We start from the raw sequence: 21,259 nt of genomic DNA, 5'->3' as shown, positions 1-21,259 counted from the left end.
ATATGTTGACTTAAAAAGTACAACTTTGTATTACAGAAGATCAAAAATGCCAAAATAAAAAGTAAATCTTGGTGCTTTGACTGACAGGTGTGTTCAGACACAGGGAGGTGTTAAATGTCTTTTCGGCATTTCCACTCCTTTGAGTCCCAGAATTTGACCTCTGGACTCTGTCTCTGTGAGTTACACCTGTGTGAGTAATGGAGGAAACTTGTGAGCTGAAAGCTCAGCTCCCCATCCTCTCATCCAAATATAGCCACTTCTAGTTTAAAGAAAAGTAACATGGAAGCGGGGGTGGTAGGTGGAGCTACAGCATTTTTCAGTGAATGGATGGGGGTTCAGTGTCTGTTCTTGTCCAGGGATGCTTCTGCATGCAGACTGAAGGACCGAGGGATCAAACCCTGGATCTTCAGATTAGTAACGCAGGTGCCAAAAGTAAGACATTCTGTACTTGAGTAGAAGTACAGATGCTAGTGTTTAAAACATAATCCAAGTACTGATTCAACTTCTTTACTCAAGTAAAAAAATTAAAAAGTACTGTCTCTGATATTTACTCAAAGTAAGAAAGTAAAAGTAGCTCTTTGGAGGACTTTTCTACCAGCTGTTTTTGTACAAAGGCAACTGAATCTTGTGCTGTATTAATAATAAAACAACATAGTATAAACTTGATTTCAGTATAAATTTTAATTCTAATAAATGTGTTCAGCTTAAATCAGTTAAATAGAACATGAGCAGAAAAAAGAAGGATAATAAAACATAGCTCTATTTTTTGTTGCCTACATTGTAGAGCAGGGTTCTCAAACTTAAATGAGCTGTGGGCCACTGCTGGCACTGTCATCTTATGTGAGGACCATTTTAGTGTTCAAGTAGTACAAACAAATGAGAAAACACCCACAAATATTCCCAGTGTTTTGTTTGTTTGAATTTCTTCCCCCCCTCTAAGCCTTTCATTGAACTTCCAAATAAACACATTGGAACTCTCTTTCTGTCCAGACATCTGGCAGCACTTCTGCTGTAATTTCTTTTGTATTTAACTCAATAGAAATACAGACATAGTTTTTGACTGCTAGTGAAAATAGTTTTCTTTACAAATAATTCTCTTATACTGCCTTCATATTAACTCATTTTTTGCTTTTTAAATAACTTATTTTAGCATTGCACTCAACAACAAACAAATCTTCCCTAACAAAAAAAGTAACTTCAAGAGCCAAACTGCATTATATGCATTATAACTGCATTTCTTCACATCAATATAGTGGCACCCGGGCTGTCAGTGTGAGACCCATGTTGTAGAGGGTAATTTTGTTTCTAAATAGGAAAAAGGTTGCTGGGAAGAGATTACAGGGATTTAGCAGTGTGGGGAAAAGAAGGTGCAAAAATCCAAAACAAAGACACCAGACAGTACAGACCGATACAGACACAAGACAGTGCAGACACAGCAGTGCAATAGAAATGTGCAGAAAGAAAAAGTATTGTGGGGAAAAAACGGATAAAAACGGGTTCATGCGCGCTGATGTGCAACAGCCCACCAAACTGAGCTGAAACCTGCACAGAAAACAGCTGTTTTCAGGGTTTCAACATCTGGCTGTTGTTATTTTTTCTTTACTTTGTGACTTGCCGGATGTCGAGCTGTGCGGCCTCCAGCTTTACGCACCCAGCAGGACGATTTCTGGAGAATCACGTGGTGAGTGTGAGTGGGCGTGTGCAACGGAAGTTCGCGTCCTCGTTCTTAAGGCAAGAATTAACAGCCAGATCAGAAGGCTGGAGGTCGCTTGTGATTTTTGTCCTGCTTTCACCTGTCCGACAAAGAGCCACCCACCAAGGTAAGTCATGATTTCTGCGCAAAGAAACAATTTTAGTTCTATTGCGGGCAGCCTTGTGCGCAGCTTATGGCCCACTTTTCCTCCAAAATGTGCGCGATCCTGATTTTTAGAAGTAGGTAATTGTCTGATAAAAGCTATTAAAAAGGCAAATGTAAATAAATGAAAATCCTCGGTTCTTGAAGTTGCTGCGGTGTTGTTGCATTTCTTGGAAATCCCCTCCGATTATATTAAAGAGCGGGGTAAAACTTTCCAGTGAGCTCAGTTACATTATTTACCGATGGCTGGCGACATCAATACGCCACCACACGCGCTTTGCATTACATAAACACATAAAACTAATCAGCTCATCATTACTCACACCTCACTTTGGTGCTGTGCTTATTCGAATTATTTTGAGATTTCCACGTTCTCTGTGTCCACAGACATTTCCTTTGGCTGATAAATAAGATAAATATAACTGCATGGGAGTTTAAGTCAGCTTTTAAGGACTAAGAAAACTGTCAGTGTGATCACTTTTGAAACTGCACTTGTTATTCACTTGTTACTGCATGTGATCTGACGATTGGCTGTACACATTTTCAGTGAGCGTCAGTCATATTTGTATGATTATATATGGTTATAGTCATGGCTGCCCTCTTGGCCAGGCCACACGTAAAAACAGATTTTTAATCTATATAAAACTTTATCTTAAATGACTCTAGCGTAAGATGTATATCTGTTAATAAAATGGAGGAAAATAACGGTAAAGACTCCTATCACATCTGTGGACCAATCAGAGGCCCTGAACTCGTAAAAAGAGGTTTGTGTCTTTGTGACTGCAGATGGCTCAGTGGCAGGCCCTTCTGAAACTGGACTCTGCACTCCAGAGCCGGGTCTGCCAGCTGTACGAGAGAAGATTTCCCAAAGAGATTCGCCACTATCTGAGCACCTGGATCGAGAACCAGGACTGGTAAGACTGGGCTGGATGCAGGAGCAGGGAAAATAGTTATGGTCTAAGATTAAAGAGCTTTAACTTAATATAGTAAGGTGTACAGTATATGATGTAAGTAAGATTGTGAAATAGTAAATTGTTTTTCAGCACATGCAAACAGATGCAGTCCTGCAGTTAAATCTTCTGTTTCTCTGCATTAGGGATTCGGCAGCTGTGGACGAGCACAGAGCCAGAACCTGTTTCCAGGCTCTCCTGGTGTTTCTAGAAGAGCAGTGGTATCGTTCTGTTCAGGAGAACAATATTCTGCAGGGGCCAGATTTTTCCAGGATGAAGGACTACCTGCTGGTAGAACAGATATGATGCTCTGTGCAGAAAAAATTTTTATTATTTGAAAATACACTTCCAGTAATGATTTGCGTGGTTCTTTCTGCTCCTTAGGGGCATTTCGAGGGTGAGCCGCTGAAATTGGCCCTAATTCTGTCTGAATGCCTGAAGGAGGAAAAGCAAATTCTGGCTTCGGTCTCTCAGCCTCAGGTCAGTTAAATGCTGTTCTAATGAAGAGCCTGGTTTCATTCCCAAGTCATATTTACACAGACAGGTCTGTCCCAAGGTCACTGCAGTTAACCAAAAGTAGATATGAAAAGATTTTAGTAGAATCATAACTTTGATGCACACTAACTGTAAACATGTGCCTGGGTTGCTTATAGAGAGAGTTACAATTAACGGCAGAAATACATTTTCCCGGACCAGTGAGTAGGTGGAACTGTAAAAATTGCTCATGCTAACAGAAAACGTAGCATTGTGAGTCATAGCAAAGCAAATATGGCAACACGTTAGAGCGAAACTGTGATCACAACCAGAGGAAAGGAAAAGTAAATATAAATTTTAATTATAAATAAATATTTGATAATAATTGCAAACATGTGACAGAACCTTCTTGTTTTTGTCAGAGTTGCAATAATTCAAGCATGCAACAAAGCTGGAGAGAGTTGGACGACAAAGTCAATGAACTGAAGCGACAGACTTTGGTAAGATTACTGGGATTTTATTTTCAGCCTTCCAAGAAGGATAAATGTTTTCCTCTTGGTTTTTAAACCAATGCACTTTTACTCTAATGTAGGAGACCAAGAAGGAAATCAAGACACTGGAGGGTCTGAATGAAAAACTGGACTATATTCTGATGGCCTGGCAAAATAAAGGTACGATAGCACGACCACATACTGTATATAAAAGATGGACATAGTCGCCATGCCATTACCTACTGGTTTTTGAAGTGTGGACGACATTAAATTATTAATTTTAGCAGTGTGATTAGTAATAAAATCCTAGAAATTTCACTAATCAAAACTGAGGCCGTAACTCAACACAGCCCTTGCCCATCGTTAAAAAGGCACAAACACTGCAGTGACTCAAGTTATTTAAGCAGAAGCCCAGCAGACATCTGACAGTTACCGATGCCTCTGTCACCTGTCAAACTGGCCATGCCCTTCAAAGTAGGGAAGGAGGGAAGTATCTGCAAAGATTAAACCTGTTTTTTGTAACAGGCTGAAAACAAGGTGATGTTGTGGCGTAAATTTGGGCATTTTAATATGGGAGTCTATGGGGACTCTGACTCACTGTCAGAGTCAACCTCAAGTGGCCACTAGTTCAGTCCCATTTGTCAGCCCAGGAGTTGCTTGGCAGGATTGGCAGGTCTGGTTTGTCACTCAGTTGTTTTTGACACAAGTGTCTTGTCTTCCTTTTCCAGTGGAGGAGCACACTGATATGGCCCAGTCCCAACATATTGTTGATCAGGCATGTCAGAAACATGCAGTCTCCATAACACAAAGAAAGGAGGTATGATAAATAATAATAATAATATGGTAAATGTTTGATGAAATGTTGGCATTAGTGGTGTAAACTAGTGTTTTGAAGGAAGGAAGGTTCAGGGCTTAAGCAATTAGCATCATGGGCTCATCCGGTTAGAATAAGAATAAGCAGCCATCTAATTCAGAATTATTCTCCGGGTTCTCCTTTTATTCTCAAATAAATAAGGCAAAGAAGGAAGGAAACAAAGACACACATGGACTGCCACAGCCGAAAGAAAACAGGAAAACAGATTTAAGTTACTCATTCCCTTAAACAAGACATAAAATAAAACCCAAATAGAACCTCACCTCAGCTGCCGCCCCATGTGGAAGTGAAGAAGGAGTGAGCCAAAAGTGAATGCAGTCCTTATATAATGTGTGACATATAATGTGTGACAGGTGAGTGCAATTGAGGACAAGCACCACACCCAATCAAAGGTGAGAGAACTAAACAAGGTGCATCTGGTGAAGTGAGTGGGTGTGCCAAAGGGTGGGTCTCTACAACAACTAGTCTAAATGGATAAACCACATTCATTTTGATATTTTGTGCAATTATTATGAAAGCTTCATAGAAAATGTTCATGTCATAGATTTCTTTCATGATTGTTTGCATAGAAATCTAGAAACAAACTGGTTGGGGCAGTTTAGTAGAAACATCTATTATTTGCTATTGGTCTGTTCTACTTCATGTTTCAAATTACATAATACATAATTACCTAATCCTAGCATGAAATGTAAAACTAGGTCGCAGTAACATTACAAAACTGTAATTGTAAATGTTTTTACAGCATAAATGTGACATCGCATTTACACTGTACTGTAACGTTACTACTGCATTGTGACCATGGAGCAATGTTGTCACGGCGTCATGTTGATGTTGGCAGCTTGCCAAATCATGACTAAATGCAACATTGTTTTTCTGGGGAAATATTTTTGAGCAAAAACATAGGTGGAAATGCCTTGCACTGATTGGTTGAACAAACCAGCAACCTATAGGCAGTAGGACTAAGTCAACTTTGCGTAGCAGTCTTCCCCTTTCAGACGTTGCCATTTGAAATGCAAATAAGTCATATAAGCTGATACAGCCAACAGCAACATAGATGACAGCTCTCAGAGTTATACTCATAGAACCTTGGGTTACGGTGGGTAACCTTTCCTTAACTGTTATTTTGCTGTGTTCAGATTTTATTGCGGGCTGTGAGAGATCATGTCTGCACTGGTCAGATGGTGAAACCTCTTCCCTCTCTTATGCGCACATATGAATCTTTTCTTTTTTTGTCTTGCAGATTGTGCTGCATCAGTTGGTTAACATTTTAAAGCAGACAGAAAAGGTTGTGGCGACTCTCACTGATGTGGAGCTGCCAGAGTGGAAGCGCAGGCAGCAGTTGGCCTGCATTGGAAGTCAAGATGACACCAGTCTGGACCACCTGGACAAGTGGTTAGAGCTCATTTGTTCTGCTCACCTTTGCATGTCTAAGAGAATCTGTTTTTCCTCTGACTTTTTACACTCAGCACTTGTGCCTGTTTTATTCTGTGTGCAGGTTTTCGACTGTCGCCGAAGTGCTGCTAGGAGTCTGCGAACAGCTGAAGAAACTTCAAGACCAGAACAGCAAATACAGCAGCACTGACCCTGCCTTCTGCCTCCCTACTTCAATCCCAGAAATGGAGAAATTTGGGCTGTCCTTGTTAATAAAACTAGTCACAAAGTGAGTCACTCTTTTTTTACATGTATAGACACACACACACTGATGCACCAACAGTATGAATAGTGACATGTTCTGTTGTGGTCTGGCATTGCAGCGCTCTGGTGGTGGAGAAACAGCCCGTCGTGCAGAAATTTCCACAGCGTCCTCTGATACTGAAGACCGGGGTGCAGTTCAGTATCACAGTGAGGTAAGCATGCACTGACTTTATACACGTGTATGTCTGAGAAACCCAAATGTCAGCTGGGACTTCATGTCACTCACCGCTTCAATGTAATGGGAGTATGTAATCAGTTCCTTTTGTTTGTCTGTCTGTTTGTTAGCAGTTTAATGTTGGGGGAAAACGGGGTCAAATGTGAAAATCAGTGAAAACTTTATATTGCCCACAGTTTTCTGTGGCCTTTACACAGTTTAGGGTCAGGTCTGATCCCCAAAACTAAAACATTTCTTTATTAAACTGACGTTCATCTTATTTTGACTGCAGTTTTCTCTCTGAGGTCTCAGATGGACCTCATTAGGTATACTTTCCTTTTACCTGCTAATTATTCTTACAAACTGTTTCTTAACAAGCACAGGAGTTAGCAGCTACGTTTTGAGATGAGACATTTTGACTGAAAGCAGTTTATGAGCTTACTTAGACCTTTTTACGTGTTTACTGGGCCCAAAATAACCAGTGCTAAACTAAAAAAACATAAAGAAATGTCTTTTCTCTTTTCAGGTTCCTGGCAAACATCCCTGAATTCAAATGCAGGTTCAGAGTCAAACCTGTATTTGACAAGTAAGTGAAAGAAAAGCTGGTCTGAAAGAGTGGCATAGAGTTCAGATGGAAATATTTATTTTTTGAACTTTTATTTTAAAAAGACCTTTTTTAAATTTTAAACCTTTTGTCTTTTTTCTCCCCACCAAAATAAGGGATGTTGCAGAAGCCAAGACAGTGAAAGGGTAGGTAGACTAAAATCTGAAATATACATTTATGAAAGTTTATATTTCTGTAATAAATGAGTACTGATGCTTTTTGTACTTGTCGCAGGTTCCGTCTCTTTGATTTCAACAGAGACGACTGTAAGGTGTTGGACGAGGACACAGATGGAGGCTTGATGGCAGAATTTGGGCACATGGTATGAAAATCCTCAACGTTAACAAAGCTTTATGTTTAACCATTGTGCATTCATATGTTCTTTTATACAGTACAGCTTGTAGTTTCTTATAAAAAAATTATATTTTTTCAGTCGCTCAAGGAAAGAAAATCAAGAAGCAAAAGCTCATCTGCGGTAAGAGAAGTTTATTTTAAATTGTCTTTTTTCACATGAGCATTTATGAGCATTACTATACTGTACACGTTTCAGTAGTATGTAGTCCTATAAATCTTGATGGAAAATCTTGAGGGTAAGCAGAGGTAAATACTAGAGACGTGAGCTGCTGCCTTACTCATGTTACTTTCTTTCTTTTCCCTTAGAACCATCTGGTAGTCACTGAAGAGCTGCACATCATCAAGTTTGTGACAGAGTTTCAGTACGCAGGACAAACGTGCAACATCGAGGTAAGCAGCATGAACTTCAGCTTTGATGGCGTTCTCTAGTCCTGATCTTTAAAAATGGTTGCTGTGGTGGAGGGTTTGTACTTTTATTGACTGGTTTCCTCCTCTGCTGTCGGTCCAGGCCAGCTCCTTGCCCGTGGTCGTCATCTCCAGCACGAATCAAGTCCCCAATGCCTGGGCCTCCATCATGTGGTGGAACATGGTGTCCACCAGTGAACCTTGGGTAAAATTTTGTTACAGCCAACAAACACTAGTAACATCTGTTAAGACAAGTCAGGAAACTTCATTGTGGTTCTGTGACTTTTCCCTTTAGGACCTGTCACTGTTCCTGAATCCTCCTCCTCTCACCTGGAAGCAGCTGTCACAGGTGCTGAGCTGGCAGTTTTTGACCGTTGGCAAACGAGGGCTCGATGAAATGCAGCTCTTCATGCTAAGAGACAAAATTATGGGTAAGTAAATAAAATCTAAGCTAATTTTTTGCAATTACTTTTTAAAAAGACATTTATATTTCATTTGCGTTGTTGATGGGAGTTAATTTTAGAGCTCATTTTAGTTATTAAGCTGTGTATATAAAGATATATCTTACATATTGTGTGTAGTCTTAAAAGCCTGACGTTTCTGTATATTTTTTGGTTTTGAAAAACAATATCACTAAGGATCAAAGTAAAAAAAATATTTACTTGCATGTTTAAAAAATGTATATTTTTATATAAAATCAGTACTGACCAGTACAAAAATAGTTTTTCGCATTTTGGAAATCACTATTATTTTTACTGAAATGATACAATTAGCATGCAAAGCAGATTGTTAGCATAGATTAGCATGGAAAATACATTATTAGCTTGTAGCATACAGTAAAAAGCAGAGTACATAGTTGGCTTAGCACAAAATACAAAGTAGCTTAGCCCTGATGTGCAAACATTTGAACGTGCACATGAAGAATAAAAAATATGTGCACAGGTAAAAACAAACAAACAAATAGTGCAATGATTACACATGTACTATACTATCTAATATTAAAATTTATAAATACTATAAAACACTTTATGGTAATGTGTTTGTTTGTTTGTTTGTTTGTTTGTTTGTTTGTTTTTTTAAATGTAACAGTTGGTGCTGCTGCAGATGATGATGATCCTGACGGCACGGTGTTCTGGAGCAGCTTCTCCAAGGTGGGTCTTAAGATAAGTTCCTGTAGTTTCCTTGAGTCTGACAGCAAGCACACAGGGGCTTGACTCTTTGTTTTCCTGTGAGGCAGAACGAAAATGCCTGGATCTGGATCGATGGCATCCTCGATTTAATCAAGAAACACTTGGTGGATCTTTGGCGTGATGGGTACGACTTCACACTGACATCCAAACTTAGATTAGCAACATTTCTTAAAGTTGTATTACAGTCATATACGGATGATGTGCTAATGTGGAAGGGTGTGGCGTTTCCTGTGTGCGACTTTCAGATCCATCATGGGGTTCGTGAGCAGGGAGAGGACACGCCTCCTGCTGCAGGAAAAACAGGCCGGTACTTTTCTGATCCGGTTCAGTGAGAGCAGCAGAGACGGCGCCGTCACCTTCAGCTGGGTCGACCACTCCAACGATGGTATGTTTCTGAGTCTGTCTTCACTGAGCCCACTGAGGACAATTTAAATAACTCTGCTGGAGGAAATAGAATAGTTATAATTATGTATTCACTATAAAGTATATTTACCTTAAATTGTGTGTTTGCTGACTGCAGTGGTTTGTCCTGCTTTGTATTGATATGTGTTTTTCCCCCTGTAGAGCCTCATGTGCATGCAGTACAGCCATACACCAAGAAAGAGCTGTCGGTGTTACCTCTGCCAGATATCATTTACCGCTACAGTCTGGCATCCCAGCGAAGCAGAAATCCCCTGGTCTATCTTTACCCCGACATCCCCAAAGACACCGCCTTCGGACGCTACAAATCCCCCGGTATCACCTCTCACATCACTTCCTCCATGAAAATTACAACTAAATAAATAAATAAATAAATAAAAATCCTGTAGAAAACAGTGAATAGAAATTTTGTCTGGTACTCTGTCATAAGATAAAGATAAACTCTGTCATAAAGTGTTTACCATTTCAAATAATGTTGAGATGATCCAGTTTACTTTCTGTGTAATGAGCTCAATCCTATCTGTCCACCCAGAAACATCAGAACCTTCAGGGGATGGATATCACCGCAGAATACCTTCTTTTATATCAAAGTAAGTAACAGTAACAAAAATGCTTCTGCAGTGTGTCTGAATTTAATTTTTATTCATTATTACAATCTTTTTTTTGTTTGTTTTTGTACAGCGATCCTACGCCACCTCCTTCTCCACCCAATGAGATCCACATGATGGAAATGGACAATGACCTGGAAACAAGTGTAGGTTTATTATTTCTTTTTAGGTTTATTTTCCCGCAGCCCTTTTAAATAGACTTAATTCGTTGGGATCTGGATCTCGTTAAAGATCTGGTTTAAGAACAGCTTATTTACCATTTAGCTGTAGCCTGTTGAAAACATGAATACTAAAAGTGACGTACGACAGAAGATCCCAACGATCACACAGTAATTTTCCCTCACCAACACTGTATCTGTACCACCAGTGATAATTTCAAAATTTACAGGTTGTCTTTAATGAGCCCGCTTTGTGCCGTGTTCAAACAGCCATTTCTTTTATTTGCATAAAAGACCACAAGAAAAAAATATGTTTAAAGGAGACTAAGGCTACATTCACACTGCAGGTCTTAATGCTCAATTCCGATTTTTTTTTTTGATCAAATCCAATTTTTTTTTTTTTTTTTTGTCTGGTTGTTCACACTAAAAATAAAATGTGACAGCAAACACGCTCTAGTGTGAACCGTTCACGGCCCTCAAAGCGGCCCGCATGCGTAAAAGAAGACGTCACACACGACGCGCTCTGTTTAGACCCAGACCAAACGGTATTGTTTGACTGATGGCCTTAATATAAAGACTTGTTTCGGACTTTACGTTTCCCAATTTTGCTTTAAGTTATAAAGTTATTTTGTTATTTACATATGGCCTAATAATGATCCTTATTGCTGTTTTAGAGAGGAGCGGTGCTTCAAAGGATAGTTGCAGATTTCTGTCAGAATCTGCAGATTATACAGTACAAATAAAATGTTCACGTTTGTCCAACGTTGTTTTCCCAACAGCTTCACTGACATCTACACTGGATGGCCAGGAAGCGTTCGCGATGTTTTCTCCGGCGCTGATAATTGGTGTCTGTCTTGTGTCAGTGATGTAAAAAACAGATTTAATGCGACTAGTCATGTCACAAACTTCAAACAGCAGTGTTTTCTAAAACACATATGTATCGGATTCAGTACCACATACGAAAGTGACCTAGATCGGATTTGAAAATATCGGATTTGTGCTGTTCAAACTGTCATACCATGATCGGATATGGGTCGCATAGGGTCAGAAAAGTCGGATTTGATGCGCTTTTGCCTGCAGTGTGAACGTAGCCTAAATGTTCTCTCTCTGTTGCAAGTAAATCACAACACATCGAATGCATCACATCACATGCATCACCTTCTGAGTATCTCCAGGTTTAAACCCTATCCCTTTCCTGCTGCAGCTAACTTAAACTAAACCTTCTGTGTTTCACTGCAGGCCAGCTTGAGTGAACTCCTCTCTTTTATTGTCGACTCGCCTGCTCCAGTCGTGTCCTGGGGATCTCAGCTGGACATCTGCCCAACTTTAGCTTCGTTACAGACATCATCGCCTGAAAACCTCTTTGTCGATCAGTTTAGTTTCAGCTAAAATCTGCTGGATTGCTGATCACACGCTGCACTTTGCTGGAAAAGAAAAGCTGTACTGTAAAAATAGCAACAATCAATGTGTATGAGATTTTAATTCAAAGTTTGTATTCACATTCTGTTTTTCTTACTGTGGCTGCTCTGGGATCACGGTCCTCCTCTGACACTGAATTGAATAAGTGGTTAAGTCAACTGATGGGTGGATGAATTCCAGGGCCGAGAAAACCCGCATGGCCTCTTGGTCTTGTTTTGAAAACAAAATTTGCATCAGATGTTTGTCTAGTCCTGACTGGCAAACTGAAGACACTGACAACTTGTCAGTCACAAGTCATTAAATAATACGCACTCTTTTAAGTTATTAACTAAGTTTCTAAACTACAGATTAAGATTATAAACTCACCAGAATCCTGTTTACAGAGGTCACAAGTCAAGAATCGAATTCAAAAAAAATAAATAAATCATATCAAAAATTATTTGAAAATATTTAATGCTCAGTGTTTTTCAAGTAATTTTAAAGCACTCCAATATTTGGTTAATGTTTATGTTAAAGGATGTATCCTGGTTCCTCACAGTTTTGCTGGAGATTAAGGTGATGACATCCAGTGTAAATATGTGGTTCGACACCCTGTTTCTGAGATTTTTTTTTAGCGTTGAGTACAATAATCTTAGTGTTTCAGAATTCAGAGGTCATCTAAAAAAATGTTTTTAGTTTATTGAATTTGTGTCATCTAATGTCATAGATAAAGCTTGGTGTCATCTGCATAGCAACGAAAACGTATGCAGTGTCATGTAAAAAGCATTGTTCCCAGTACAGAAGCCTGTGTTACTCTGTCACTACCTCCTCTGTGTAAAGAAGACTCCCAGTATACATGCACAAGTTGGAACTGGACGTTCGGGTATCACTGCTCTGTCCGAACACTTTGATAGCTGAATCAATGAAAATTCAGAATTTGGCATCTCACTCAAAGACACTTCAGATTCAGACTGGAGGAGCCAGGAATCAAACTACAAACCTATAGATTAGTCGACAACCCACTCCACGTCCTAAACCACACCGTGTGAAACACAATCATATAGAGGTTTCTATTCCAGCTTTTTATTTGGCATTTTTCCATGAAATACATGAACTCCAACTGACACCATGAAAACACTCACATGGACATTAAATTTAAGTATGTAGTTTTGATTATAATTATCGTACGTGTTGTTCATGTTTATATATTTGCAAATTAAATTTCACAGGTTAAAAACAATGACTATATTCCACATGTGGAAAGAAAACATCTGAAAATAATGTCTGAGAATTACCGCACAAAACCAGATCAGGTTGTCACTGTAAACATTGCCCTAAAATGTATGCCAATCAACATTATATTGATATTATAGTCCGCCCAAATTAAATACGCAAATGTAACCATGCTGACAAAATAAACTACAAAATGCAACAAATCACACGATCTTCTGTCCGTCTCACACGCTCTGAAATGAATTTCCATCTTTAGAAAGTCTGAAATAAATACAAACTGTTTCTATTGCAAGTTTTTCCACTGAAAAATACATTCTGGAGTACAATCTCTGAGAACCTGCTGGTGACCTCGCAAATGAGCACAGAGGCAGGAATGTAAATCAAGCACACCCGTAACTACACATCGCATAATTTACACCATAATTTCCACACAGTTTACAACACATGTACAGTGAGAGTAAAACGAACAAAATACTAAACTAGTACAAGGTACATCCTAGAAATGTGGTTTACAGTACTGTGAGATTACAGGAGTAATACCGTAAACACTTTAGATATGAGTTTAAGCCGCTCACGCTCACATTTCGATAGACGTGAACAAGCAACCATTTACGGCCAAAAATCAAATCACAGCAGAGCAGCTAAATAATTCAACAGAAGCCTGAGCGTTGGGCTACAAAGTTTTTCCTCCTCCGGTCCTCCGTAGCAACCTGCAGCAGGTCTCACAGAAGGCTGTCCAGGCTCTTCTCAGGGCTAGTCTTGTGCTCGTCATCGGAGGGCGGGCTGTATTTCTCGTGGTACTGCTGCAGCATGGTGACCACGTCGTGGTGGCCGAAATGCACCGCCTCATCCATTGGCGTGTTTCCCCATCTGTGCAAAAACAAATTAAAAGGTTAAAGAATACACTTTATGTTTGATAAAAAAAAGAGAGATGTAACCCTGCAGGTGGGTATGGAGGACCGAAAACACCCAGAATTAAAAGAAACTATTAAAGGAAATTAATAACCAAGATTAATATTCATCCATCCATCCATTTTCTTCTGCTTATCCATTTCAGGGACACAGGGGGGCTGGAGCCTCTCCCAGCTGTCACAGGACAAAAGATTAGGACTAAAATTAATAGTAGATAAATTAATAATAAATAACAAATATGTGTAGGCATTTATTAGATATTGCATGAGTTCACCTTCACAACAATTTCTCAATTTATTTATTTTAGAAGGAGTTTGCCTAGCCTAGCAAAAAAGACACGCACACAAAAAAAACTACAATATGTTGCAAAATAGGGGAAAAAATGTACAAATACTATTTGGCTTCAATTTAATAATTTATTTATAGAATTCTAGCCTCTATATTTTAAACCTTTCTGATTCAGATTTACAATTTATTATTTAATGAAGCAACAGATTTCTTTGTGGCCAACCCAGTGGCACACTGCCTCATTTACATAATAGGAGAGAAATTATTACACAAATAAATACACATAAACTGATGGTAAACTGGTGAATAAATAATTTAGCATACAAAAATAGATTATTATTATTTAAAATGTTTCATTTATTTATATTATTTATGATTTTGGCATGTTTGGTTCTCCACAGCTATCAGAATCTGAGCTTGGAGGATGAATTTTATTTATTTTTTAACCACACTGAGACTTTTCTCAAAGGCTGGAAATTCTGCTTCAAAGCTCATTATTATAATCAGTATAAATACAGGTAGTAAAGACTCACCTGTCTCTGGGTACTGGATTCACCTTGCAAGCCTCCAGCAGAAAGCGAACCACCTCTATGTGTCCTAATGGAAGCAGGGCAGATGTTACAAATTACTTTTACCTTGTTATACTGTGAAAAGGGTGCATGCTTGAATTTAATTGGCTCTCCTGATGCATAACTCCTCTTAAAGACTGTATTTTTCTGCAGCGTCTGTATCTTATGTCTACTTCTTACCTTGAAACTTTGCTGTTTCCATATATGTAATTTATATACATCATGGAAACAGCTCCAGACCACAGGATCAGACTTTAAAGAGTATTTGAGGGCGAGCTGTGTCTACTTACTGACTGACCTCAGGCTGAATGTTACCTTCAGCTGCTGCAACGTGCAGGGCCGTCCTCGAGTCATAGTCCCTCTGCTCCATGTCCATGGATGACAGCGCGAACCTGCACACACAAAGGACCAGTAAACAACTCTGTATGCCCCTCTAACTGCTGCACAGTTCAGTCTCAGGCTGGAGGTTAAAGAACATCCTGGTGTTACAGCCTGAAACATCTTTTCCTAGGAAATTACCTTCAGAAAGCAGCAATAATACATTTTATATGGAGAGCTGATCTAGGATACACGATTTCCTTCTGTTTTATGACTTCCTGTCCAGTTTTGGAGCAGTTTTTTGTTTTCTGTTTCTTCCAGAAGTTTCAAATAACCAAGCAGGGCTAGAGCCACAAACCGCAGTTCCTCTAGTGGCCACCAGAGGCTCCAGCACTGAGTCAGCCCCCACAGACTCCAATGTTAAAAGGTGCAACTTCACAGCAGAAATAAACATGTTTACAGCCTGATACAAAACACCTTCATATCAAGTTTACAGGAGGGGAAATATTTTAATAGCTTATAATATTTTTTAAGGGTTAAATTGAGGGGCGTGGTCACTCTGACATTCATCATTTTTAGATCCTTTGAGTTTTCAAAGCAAACAAACGCTGAAGCATCACAGAGGTTTACAGAAGGTTTTACAGCTACATTAAAATGATAAGTGAGGCTTAATCTCCATGGTGAAATCTTAGTCGCCCTCACAGTGCTTCTTTCCCCATTTACACACCTCTAACCAGCATAAAATTACTCAACAGGTAAAAGTGAATTCATTGTTGAAATCAGGTTAAATTTACTTCTTTGTAACAGCCTGAAAACACGACTTTCCAAACAAAAGTCTAACAACCAGACCGAGCCCATAAAACGACATCCATGTTTGTTTGCAGACTCTTGTAGATTAAAAAAATGATGAAAAATATTTTAAGTCCTTAACTCAAAATTGATCGTTAACAGGTGAAGAAGGCTGCAAACATGGATGCAGAGCCACACTTTAAACTATTTTTGAAAATAGTGCAAACGTTTCATGAGACTTTCATGAGGTCAGATGTAAAAACTCCACAGGGACACCTGTAAGTTCATTTTTCTGCCACTTGAGGTCACCAAGGTGCTTCCTCGTGCAGCCAGAGGAGTCTTTCTTTCATGTAGATGTTATTAAAAAGCTCCACTGGGGGGGCGAGACGTGACTAAATCTGAACTGCTCTCTTATTAAAAGCTGTGTGAGCTGCTCACCTCCTCAGGGCTGATACGTCCCCAGTGTAGGCGGAAAACAGCAGGTTGATGACAGACTTGACCTGTGGACGGAAACGGGACGTTTTCAGGGTCACACCATTAAACCAAAACACACAGGCAGCTGCATAAGAGCTGAAAGACTCACGAAGGAATTACTCCACACACATCTAATCTAACGCCACACATCTCAAGCAGCACTGAAAGGAAGTCAATCACACATTTATTTTTTATGATTATTTTGGAAGAAATTAGTCATTTAATCACCACAATGCTATAATTCAACAGCACTAACTATTTCAATCACAGATCCACGGTTTGGTCATAACTTACCACCAAACAGGAATGAATCATTTCCTATGAGCAAAACTTCAAAGTAAAACATGTGAAGAAAATAAGAATACAAACATGGAGAGGGCTCTACAGAAAAAAATCAAATCAAATCATTAACATTCAGTTTTTAGTATTTCACATTGTCAGAGCTACAGTCTGTGAATTAATGTTGTTAATCCTTTATCAGAAGGGTTGCTGGGAGAGTTTCTCCTGAACAGGATTATTTATGTGAGGAGAGAGCTGAAGAAACGTAAAGTTTTGGTCCAAATAAAAGATTTACACAATCGAAAAAAGAGACAGGGACTCAGAAAACCTGCAGATATTCATCAAAACAGCCTAAAATGGACATTTTTAAGAGTTTGACCATCTCTGTATTTTGTTATTCTGATCTTTTCGCTCCACAGTATCATGTTTTGTTTTCAGATAATCTTCTATTTTAAGATGTACTCATTTGTACCAGAGTCGTTGCAGTGTTCATAGTTTTCTTTTAGACTTTTAGTCTTTCTTTCACTTTAGCTTCAGTTTATTCCAGAGTGGATTTTCTTGTTTTTAATTAGTGTTTTTCTGTTTTACTGCAGGCAGCGCTTCACTCATTCATTCACTTGTGAGGACTGGTTTAAAAAAATGTTTATGCTAATGGTTACAACCATCTTTTCAATACAATTTGTGTTTGAGATTCAAAAAATAATCAGTCTCGCACAAAGCCTGTAACTGTCCAGTGTCATAATGTTTCTCTACAGGGTAAACTAGTTTCACATCTAGTTTTATTTCTTTAGTTTTAGTTAAGTAAATTAACCTTGGTTTGTACAAATTGGCCTTTGAGTGAAATCTTCTGATTTTGTTGTCCTAACCTCGTCCTCGTTTGGTAGTCCAATGAAAATATGCAAATTGTATCAGAGAGGCTAAAATAAACATGAGCACATACAGTTTTCTGATTTGTGGCAAAAATGTGCACGAGTAAATATTTTTATTGGTACTTTTGAACTCGACATCATTGAATTAGGTAATATTAACTAACATTAGGCTTGGAATGTGACAGGAGCATTTACCTCTCAGAGTAGCTTTGTATGATTCACAGTCCATAATAATCCTTCTTTATTTTATCTTGGGCCTTTTTTTTTTTAACCCAAAGTTCTTTCGTGCAAAACAACATAAATGAAATTAAAACTAAATCAGCTGGATGAACACATTTTTATCTTATGTTTACAAAAGCAAACAAAGCTTCAACATTAACTTAAAGTGGGGCAATTAACCAAGATGGCTACTAAGGTGCAAGTATGTAAAGGAAGAATATTCTTTAAAGGGCATGCACAAAGGAAACAGCTGGCAAGGGGCGCAGTGATTGAAGGAGATGGAAAGATACCAATAAGTTGGAGGGGGGGTTACTTAGGCAACCAGAACCTGGAAGTCTGCAAGTTACCAAAGTGATGCGTGACAGGTTGCGTGGTTTACAGCAGCGGTCCCCAATCCCCGGGCCTCGGACTGGTACCAGTCTGTGAGTCGTTTGGTACCGGGCCGTGAGAGTTGAGGCTCAGGTGTGAAATGTGTGGTTTTCAGGGTTTTTATCAGTTGTCAGCGTTATTTTGTTATCGTTTTGATCGTTAACTCGGTTTTCCTGGGTCTTTTCACATGTGTTATGAATAAATCTTCTTTTTTTCGGTACCGGTACTAGTTTTTTGTTGTTGTATTTATCCGCGACACATTAAAGGCCGGTCTGTGAAAAATATTGTCGGGCATAAACCGGTCCGTGGAGACCGCTGGTTTACAGGTCGCCACAAAATGAGCACTTAAGATTTACCCCATCCTGTCTTCCTTCTATCCTGTCTTCCTTCTCTCACCCCAACCGGTCGCAGCAGATGGCCGCCCCTCCCTGAGCCTGGTTCTGCCGGAGGTTTCTTCCTGTTAAAAGGGAGTTTTTCCTTCCCACTGTCGCCAAAGTGCTTGCTCATAGGGGGTCATATGATTGTTGGGTTTTTCTCTGTATCTATGAAGCGCCTTGAGGCGACTTTTGTTGTGATTTGGTGCTATATAAATAAAATTGAATTGAATTGAAAAACTCGTGACGCCTAGTTTAAAAAAGTGATTAAGCTGATGGTGATGCCCATCTTTTGTATACAGTCTGTGTTTGAGATGGTGAGAATAATCAGGGGACAGGGTCTCACATACATGACCTTTAATCAAAAATCAAAGCCACGTGCGAAAGTCGTTAACTCTCTAATGTCTCTCTAAAAGGTAAACGAGGCACCTAAAAACCCAGACCAGGTGCACAAAAAACACCTGCCGACGAGGCGTAAATATATTTGCATGTCTTCTTGTACGTTAGAATGCAGCAAAACTGGAGTACTGATGAATGCAGTAACAGATGGCTGCTTGTCACCTTCAGGAAGCTTAATTCAACATCAACACATCCTCCAAACATTCACCTCTCCAAAGGTACAGTATAGCCTCATTCTGTGATCTGTTTGTTTTGCTGGTGGCAGGGAGCCAAAAGCCACACGCCTATGTGGTGTGACATGACAAAAATGAGGAATGGTGGTCCTTCAAAAACACCTGAGAACTATTTTTCTCCTTGCTGTCATGTGACACGTCACTGCGCACTCACATGGACGATCTTCTCAAAGGTCAGCGTTTAGCTTCTCTGTGCTCTGAAGGAGCTGCTGGCTGTGACTTCTTTCCACATCAATCGATGGGTGTGACTGTGTGTGCTGTAGTTAGTACGGAGCCCCGCAAGTTTAGCTTAGCTTACCATAAAAACTGGACTGGTGTGTGTGACGATTATAAAAAGGAAACTAAAGCTTATTTCACTCATTTATTTATTCACTTATTTATTATATTTGATAAAACAATTATATACTTAAAACCCCTAACCTGACAAATATTTGGAAATAACAAAAAAAAAACCTTTTTGTCTTTTTTGTATAATCTATTTAAAATAGCTACAAATTTCTGATCATGTCACCAAACTAAGATAAGCTTGAGGAGACAAGCTTCCCAAGTACAGGACTCATGAGGTGTTTTTTGTTATTTTTGCACAAAAAAATTGTTCTTTCGTGCAAAACAACACAAATTAAAGTAAAACTAAATCACCTGGATGAACAAGTTTTTATCTTATGTTTACAAAAGCAAACAAAGCTTCAACCTTAACTTAAAGTGGGGCCATTAACCAAGATGGCTACTGAGGTGCAAGTACGTAAAGGCAGAATATTCAGAATAATCAAAAGACAGAGTCTCACACATGTGACATTCGAAAAACAAATCGAATTAAAAAAATAAAAGCATTAACTCTCTAATGTCTCTCTAAAAGGTAAACCAGGCACCTTAAAACCCATGTGAACAAAAACACCTGCAGACGAGCCGTAAATGCATTTGCGTGTCTGTCAGAATGCAGTAAAACTGGAGTACTGATGGTTGACTGTTGGAATGAGGTGCCTGTGCTGACGTGCTGTTTGGTCGACAAAATATTTCCACTTCGGTTTCAGAAGTCTTTTGGTTTGTTTAGATGCAGCTTTATGAACCTAAGCTGTGCTGCAACGTTCTCATTAGGGAGACGACGCTCCTGGCAGCTCTTCCAAATAATCCATGCTTGTTAGATCTTTTTTGGGCCAGCCTGAACCAGCTGTCTTGAATGTTTACTAATTATGAATAATTTGTCACGCTGTATTACAATGGATTTAAAAACATTTGGTCTTACAATCCTTTCCAGATTGATGGTCAGCAACAGGTACTTCTCTGATCACTGCCATCTTTCCTCTGAGGCATTATGTTAACACACCTGAACGCTCCACTCACACCTGATGAGCAGTTAATGAAGTGCTTTAACTAGCAGCACCTGGCTGATAATTTCAGTGGAAGCAGTGAGGTTATATTTACATAACTAGAATAATGTGGTGAATTCTTAGGTTATGTCCTGATTTATAAACCTTAGAAAGAGGGACGACTTCATGAATCTTCAAGTTAAGGGTGTTTTCTGTTAAAGAAACGCTGCGAGCTCAGATGGGGAGACGGTTTAAAACAAATGCTTTATTTCATTTAATACAAGAAACAACAAGGCAACAAAAATAATATCGACACCATTTTTACTGTCACGTCTGCACGTCCAGAACAAAGAGGCAGCTCATGGAGACTTCACAAACAGAAACATATAAAAGTATGACAGCTGTGAGCTGGGAACTGTTTGGTTTCACATTTTCAGGTCAGGAAGCAGCTCATTTTATCTTCTGCTTGTCTTTATATAAAAATCTAACCTCACAGTTCCGAGGTCACCAAACTTTGATGGTAGTGATCACTTTTAAATCTTTTATTAATTTACAAAGGGATAACACACATGTTCAAGACACAAATTAACAAAAGAGAGACAGTGAAAAGGATTCAAACAAGGATGAAAATTCATGGAAATTGACAAAAAAAAAAAAATCATGCAGACAACAGAAAACAAACTCATACATGACATGAAGGTCTGTGCAAAGACGAGTCCTTTTGTTAAATTTGCACCATTAGAATTTAATCATCTTTGATTTTCTAACACTCGGGTTTGGATCGAGCCGTTCTTCATTTTATCTACTTTCATGGTGCAAACCGAACAAAGATTTACACAGACTCATAATACAGATCTGATGATTTCCACTGACGCTGCATTCAAAAGCCCCGCTGTCACGATTCTGATTGGAATAATCAGGGGTTTTTTTTGTTTGTTTTTTTGAAGAATAACACCAGTGTTGGGTAAGTTACTTTAAAAAAGTAATTAATTACTAA

General features: G+C 39.0%; 2 protein-coding genes across 2 annotated transcripts in view; one reads left to right on the top strand and one right to left on the bottom strand.

Annotated features, from left to right (window-relative positions):
* Positions 1-1,719: 1,719 nt before the first annotated feature.
* Positions 1,720-12,031, top strand: LOC146616551 (signal transducer and activator of transcription 1-like). The gene is made up of 24 exons (XM_085374248.1): positions 1,720-1,820; positions 2,642-2,769; positions 2,952-3,096; positions 3,190-3,285; positions 3,702-3,779; positions 3,872-3,950; positions 4,499-4,587; positions 5,885-6,036; positions 6,140-6,304; positions 6,399-6,491; positions 7,020-7,079; positions 7,214-7,243; positions 7,332-7,419; positions 7,531-7,572; positions 7,758-7,841; positions 7,960-8,061; positions 8,152-8,287; positions 8,946-9,007; positions 9,094-9,170; positions 9,292-9,431; positions 9,611-9,781; positions 9,999-10,056; positions 10,148-10,220; positions 11,472-12,031. The coding sequence occupies exons 2-24, from the start codon at positions 2,642-2,644 to the stop codon at positions 11,619-11,621; spliced, it is 2,298 nt and encodes a 765-aa protein (XP_085230374.1). The 5' UTR covers positions 1,720-1,820; the 3' UTR covers positions 11,622-12,031.
* A 1,413-nt stretch (positions 12,032-13,444) lies between these two features.
* Positions 13,445-21,259, bottom strand: part of glsb (glutaminase b) — a 41,234-nt gene continuing 33,419 nt past the window's right edge. Inside the window, exons 15-18 of the mRNA XM_085374953.1 lie at positions 16,178-16,239; positions 14,948-15,024; positions 14,597-14,660; positions 13,445-13,733 (exon numbers count right to left, since the gene is read on the bottom strand). Coding sequence (XP_085231079.1) covers positions 13,586-13,733; positions 14,597-14,660; positions 14,948-15,024; positions 16,178-16,239 — 351 coding nt within the window. The 3' untranslated portion in view covers positions 13,445-13,585. The remainder of the gene's footprint in view (positions 13,734-14,596; positions 14,661-14,947; positions 15,025-16,177; positions 16,240-21,259) is intronic.

Source organism: Diplotaxodon limnothrissa, linkage group LG16 (assembly GCF_057381915.1).
Source record: "Diplotaxodon limnothrissa isolate DT_005_m linkage group LG16, D_limnothrissa_male_GT1.1, whole genome shotgun sequence".
Lineage (NCBI taxonomy): Eukaryota > Metazoa > Chordata > Actinopteri > Cichliformes > Cichlidae > Diplotaxodon > Diplotaxodon limnothrissa.
This window is presented reverse-complemented; position numbering and strand designations above follow the sequence as displayed.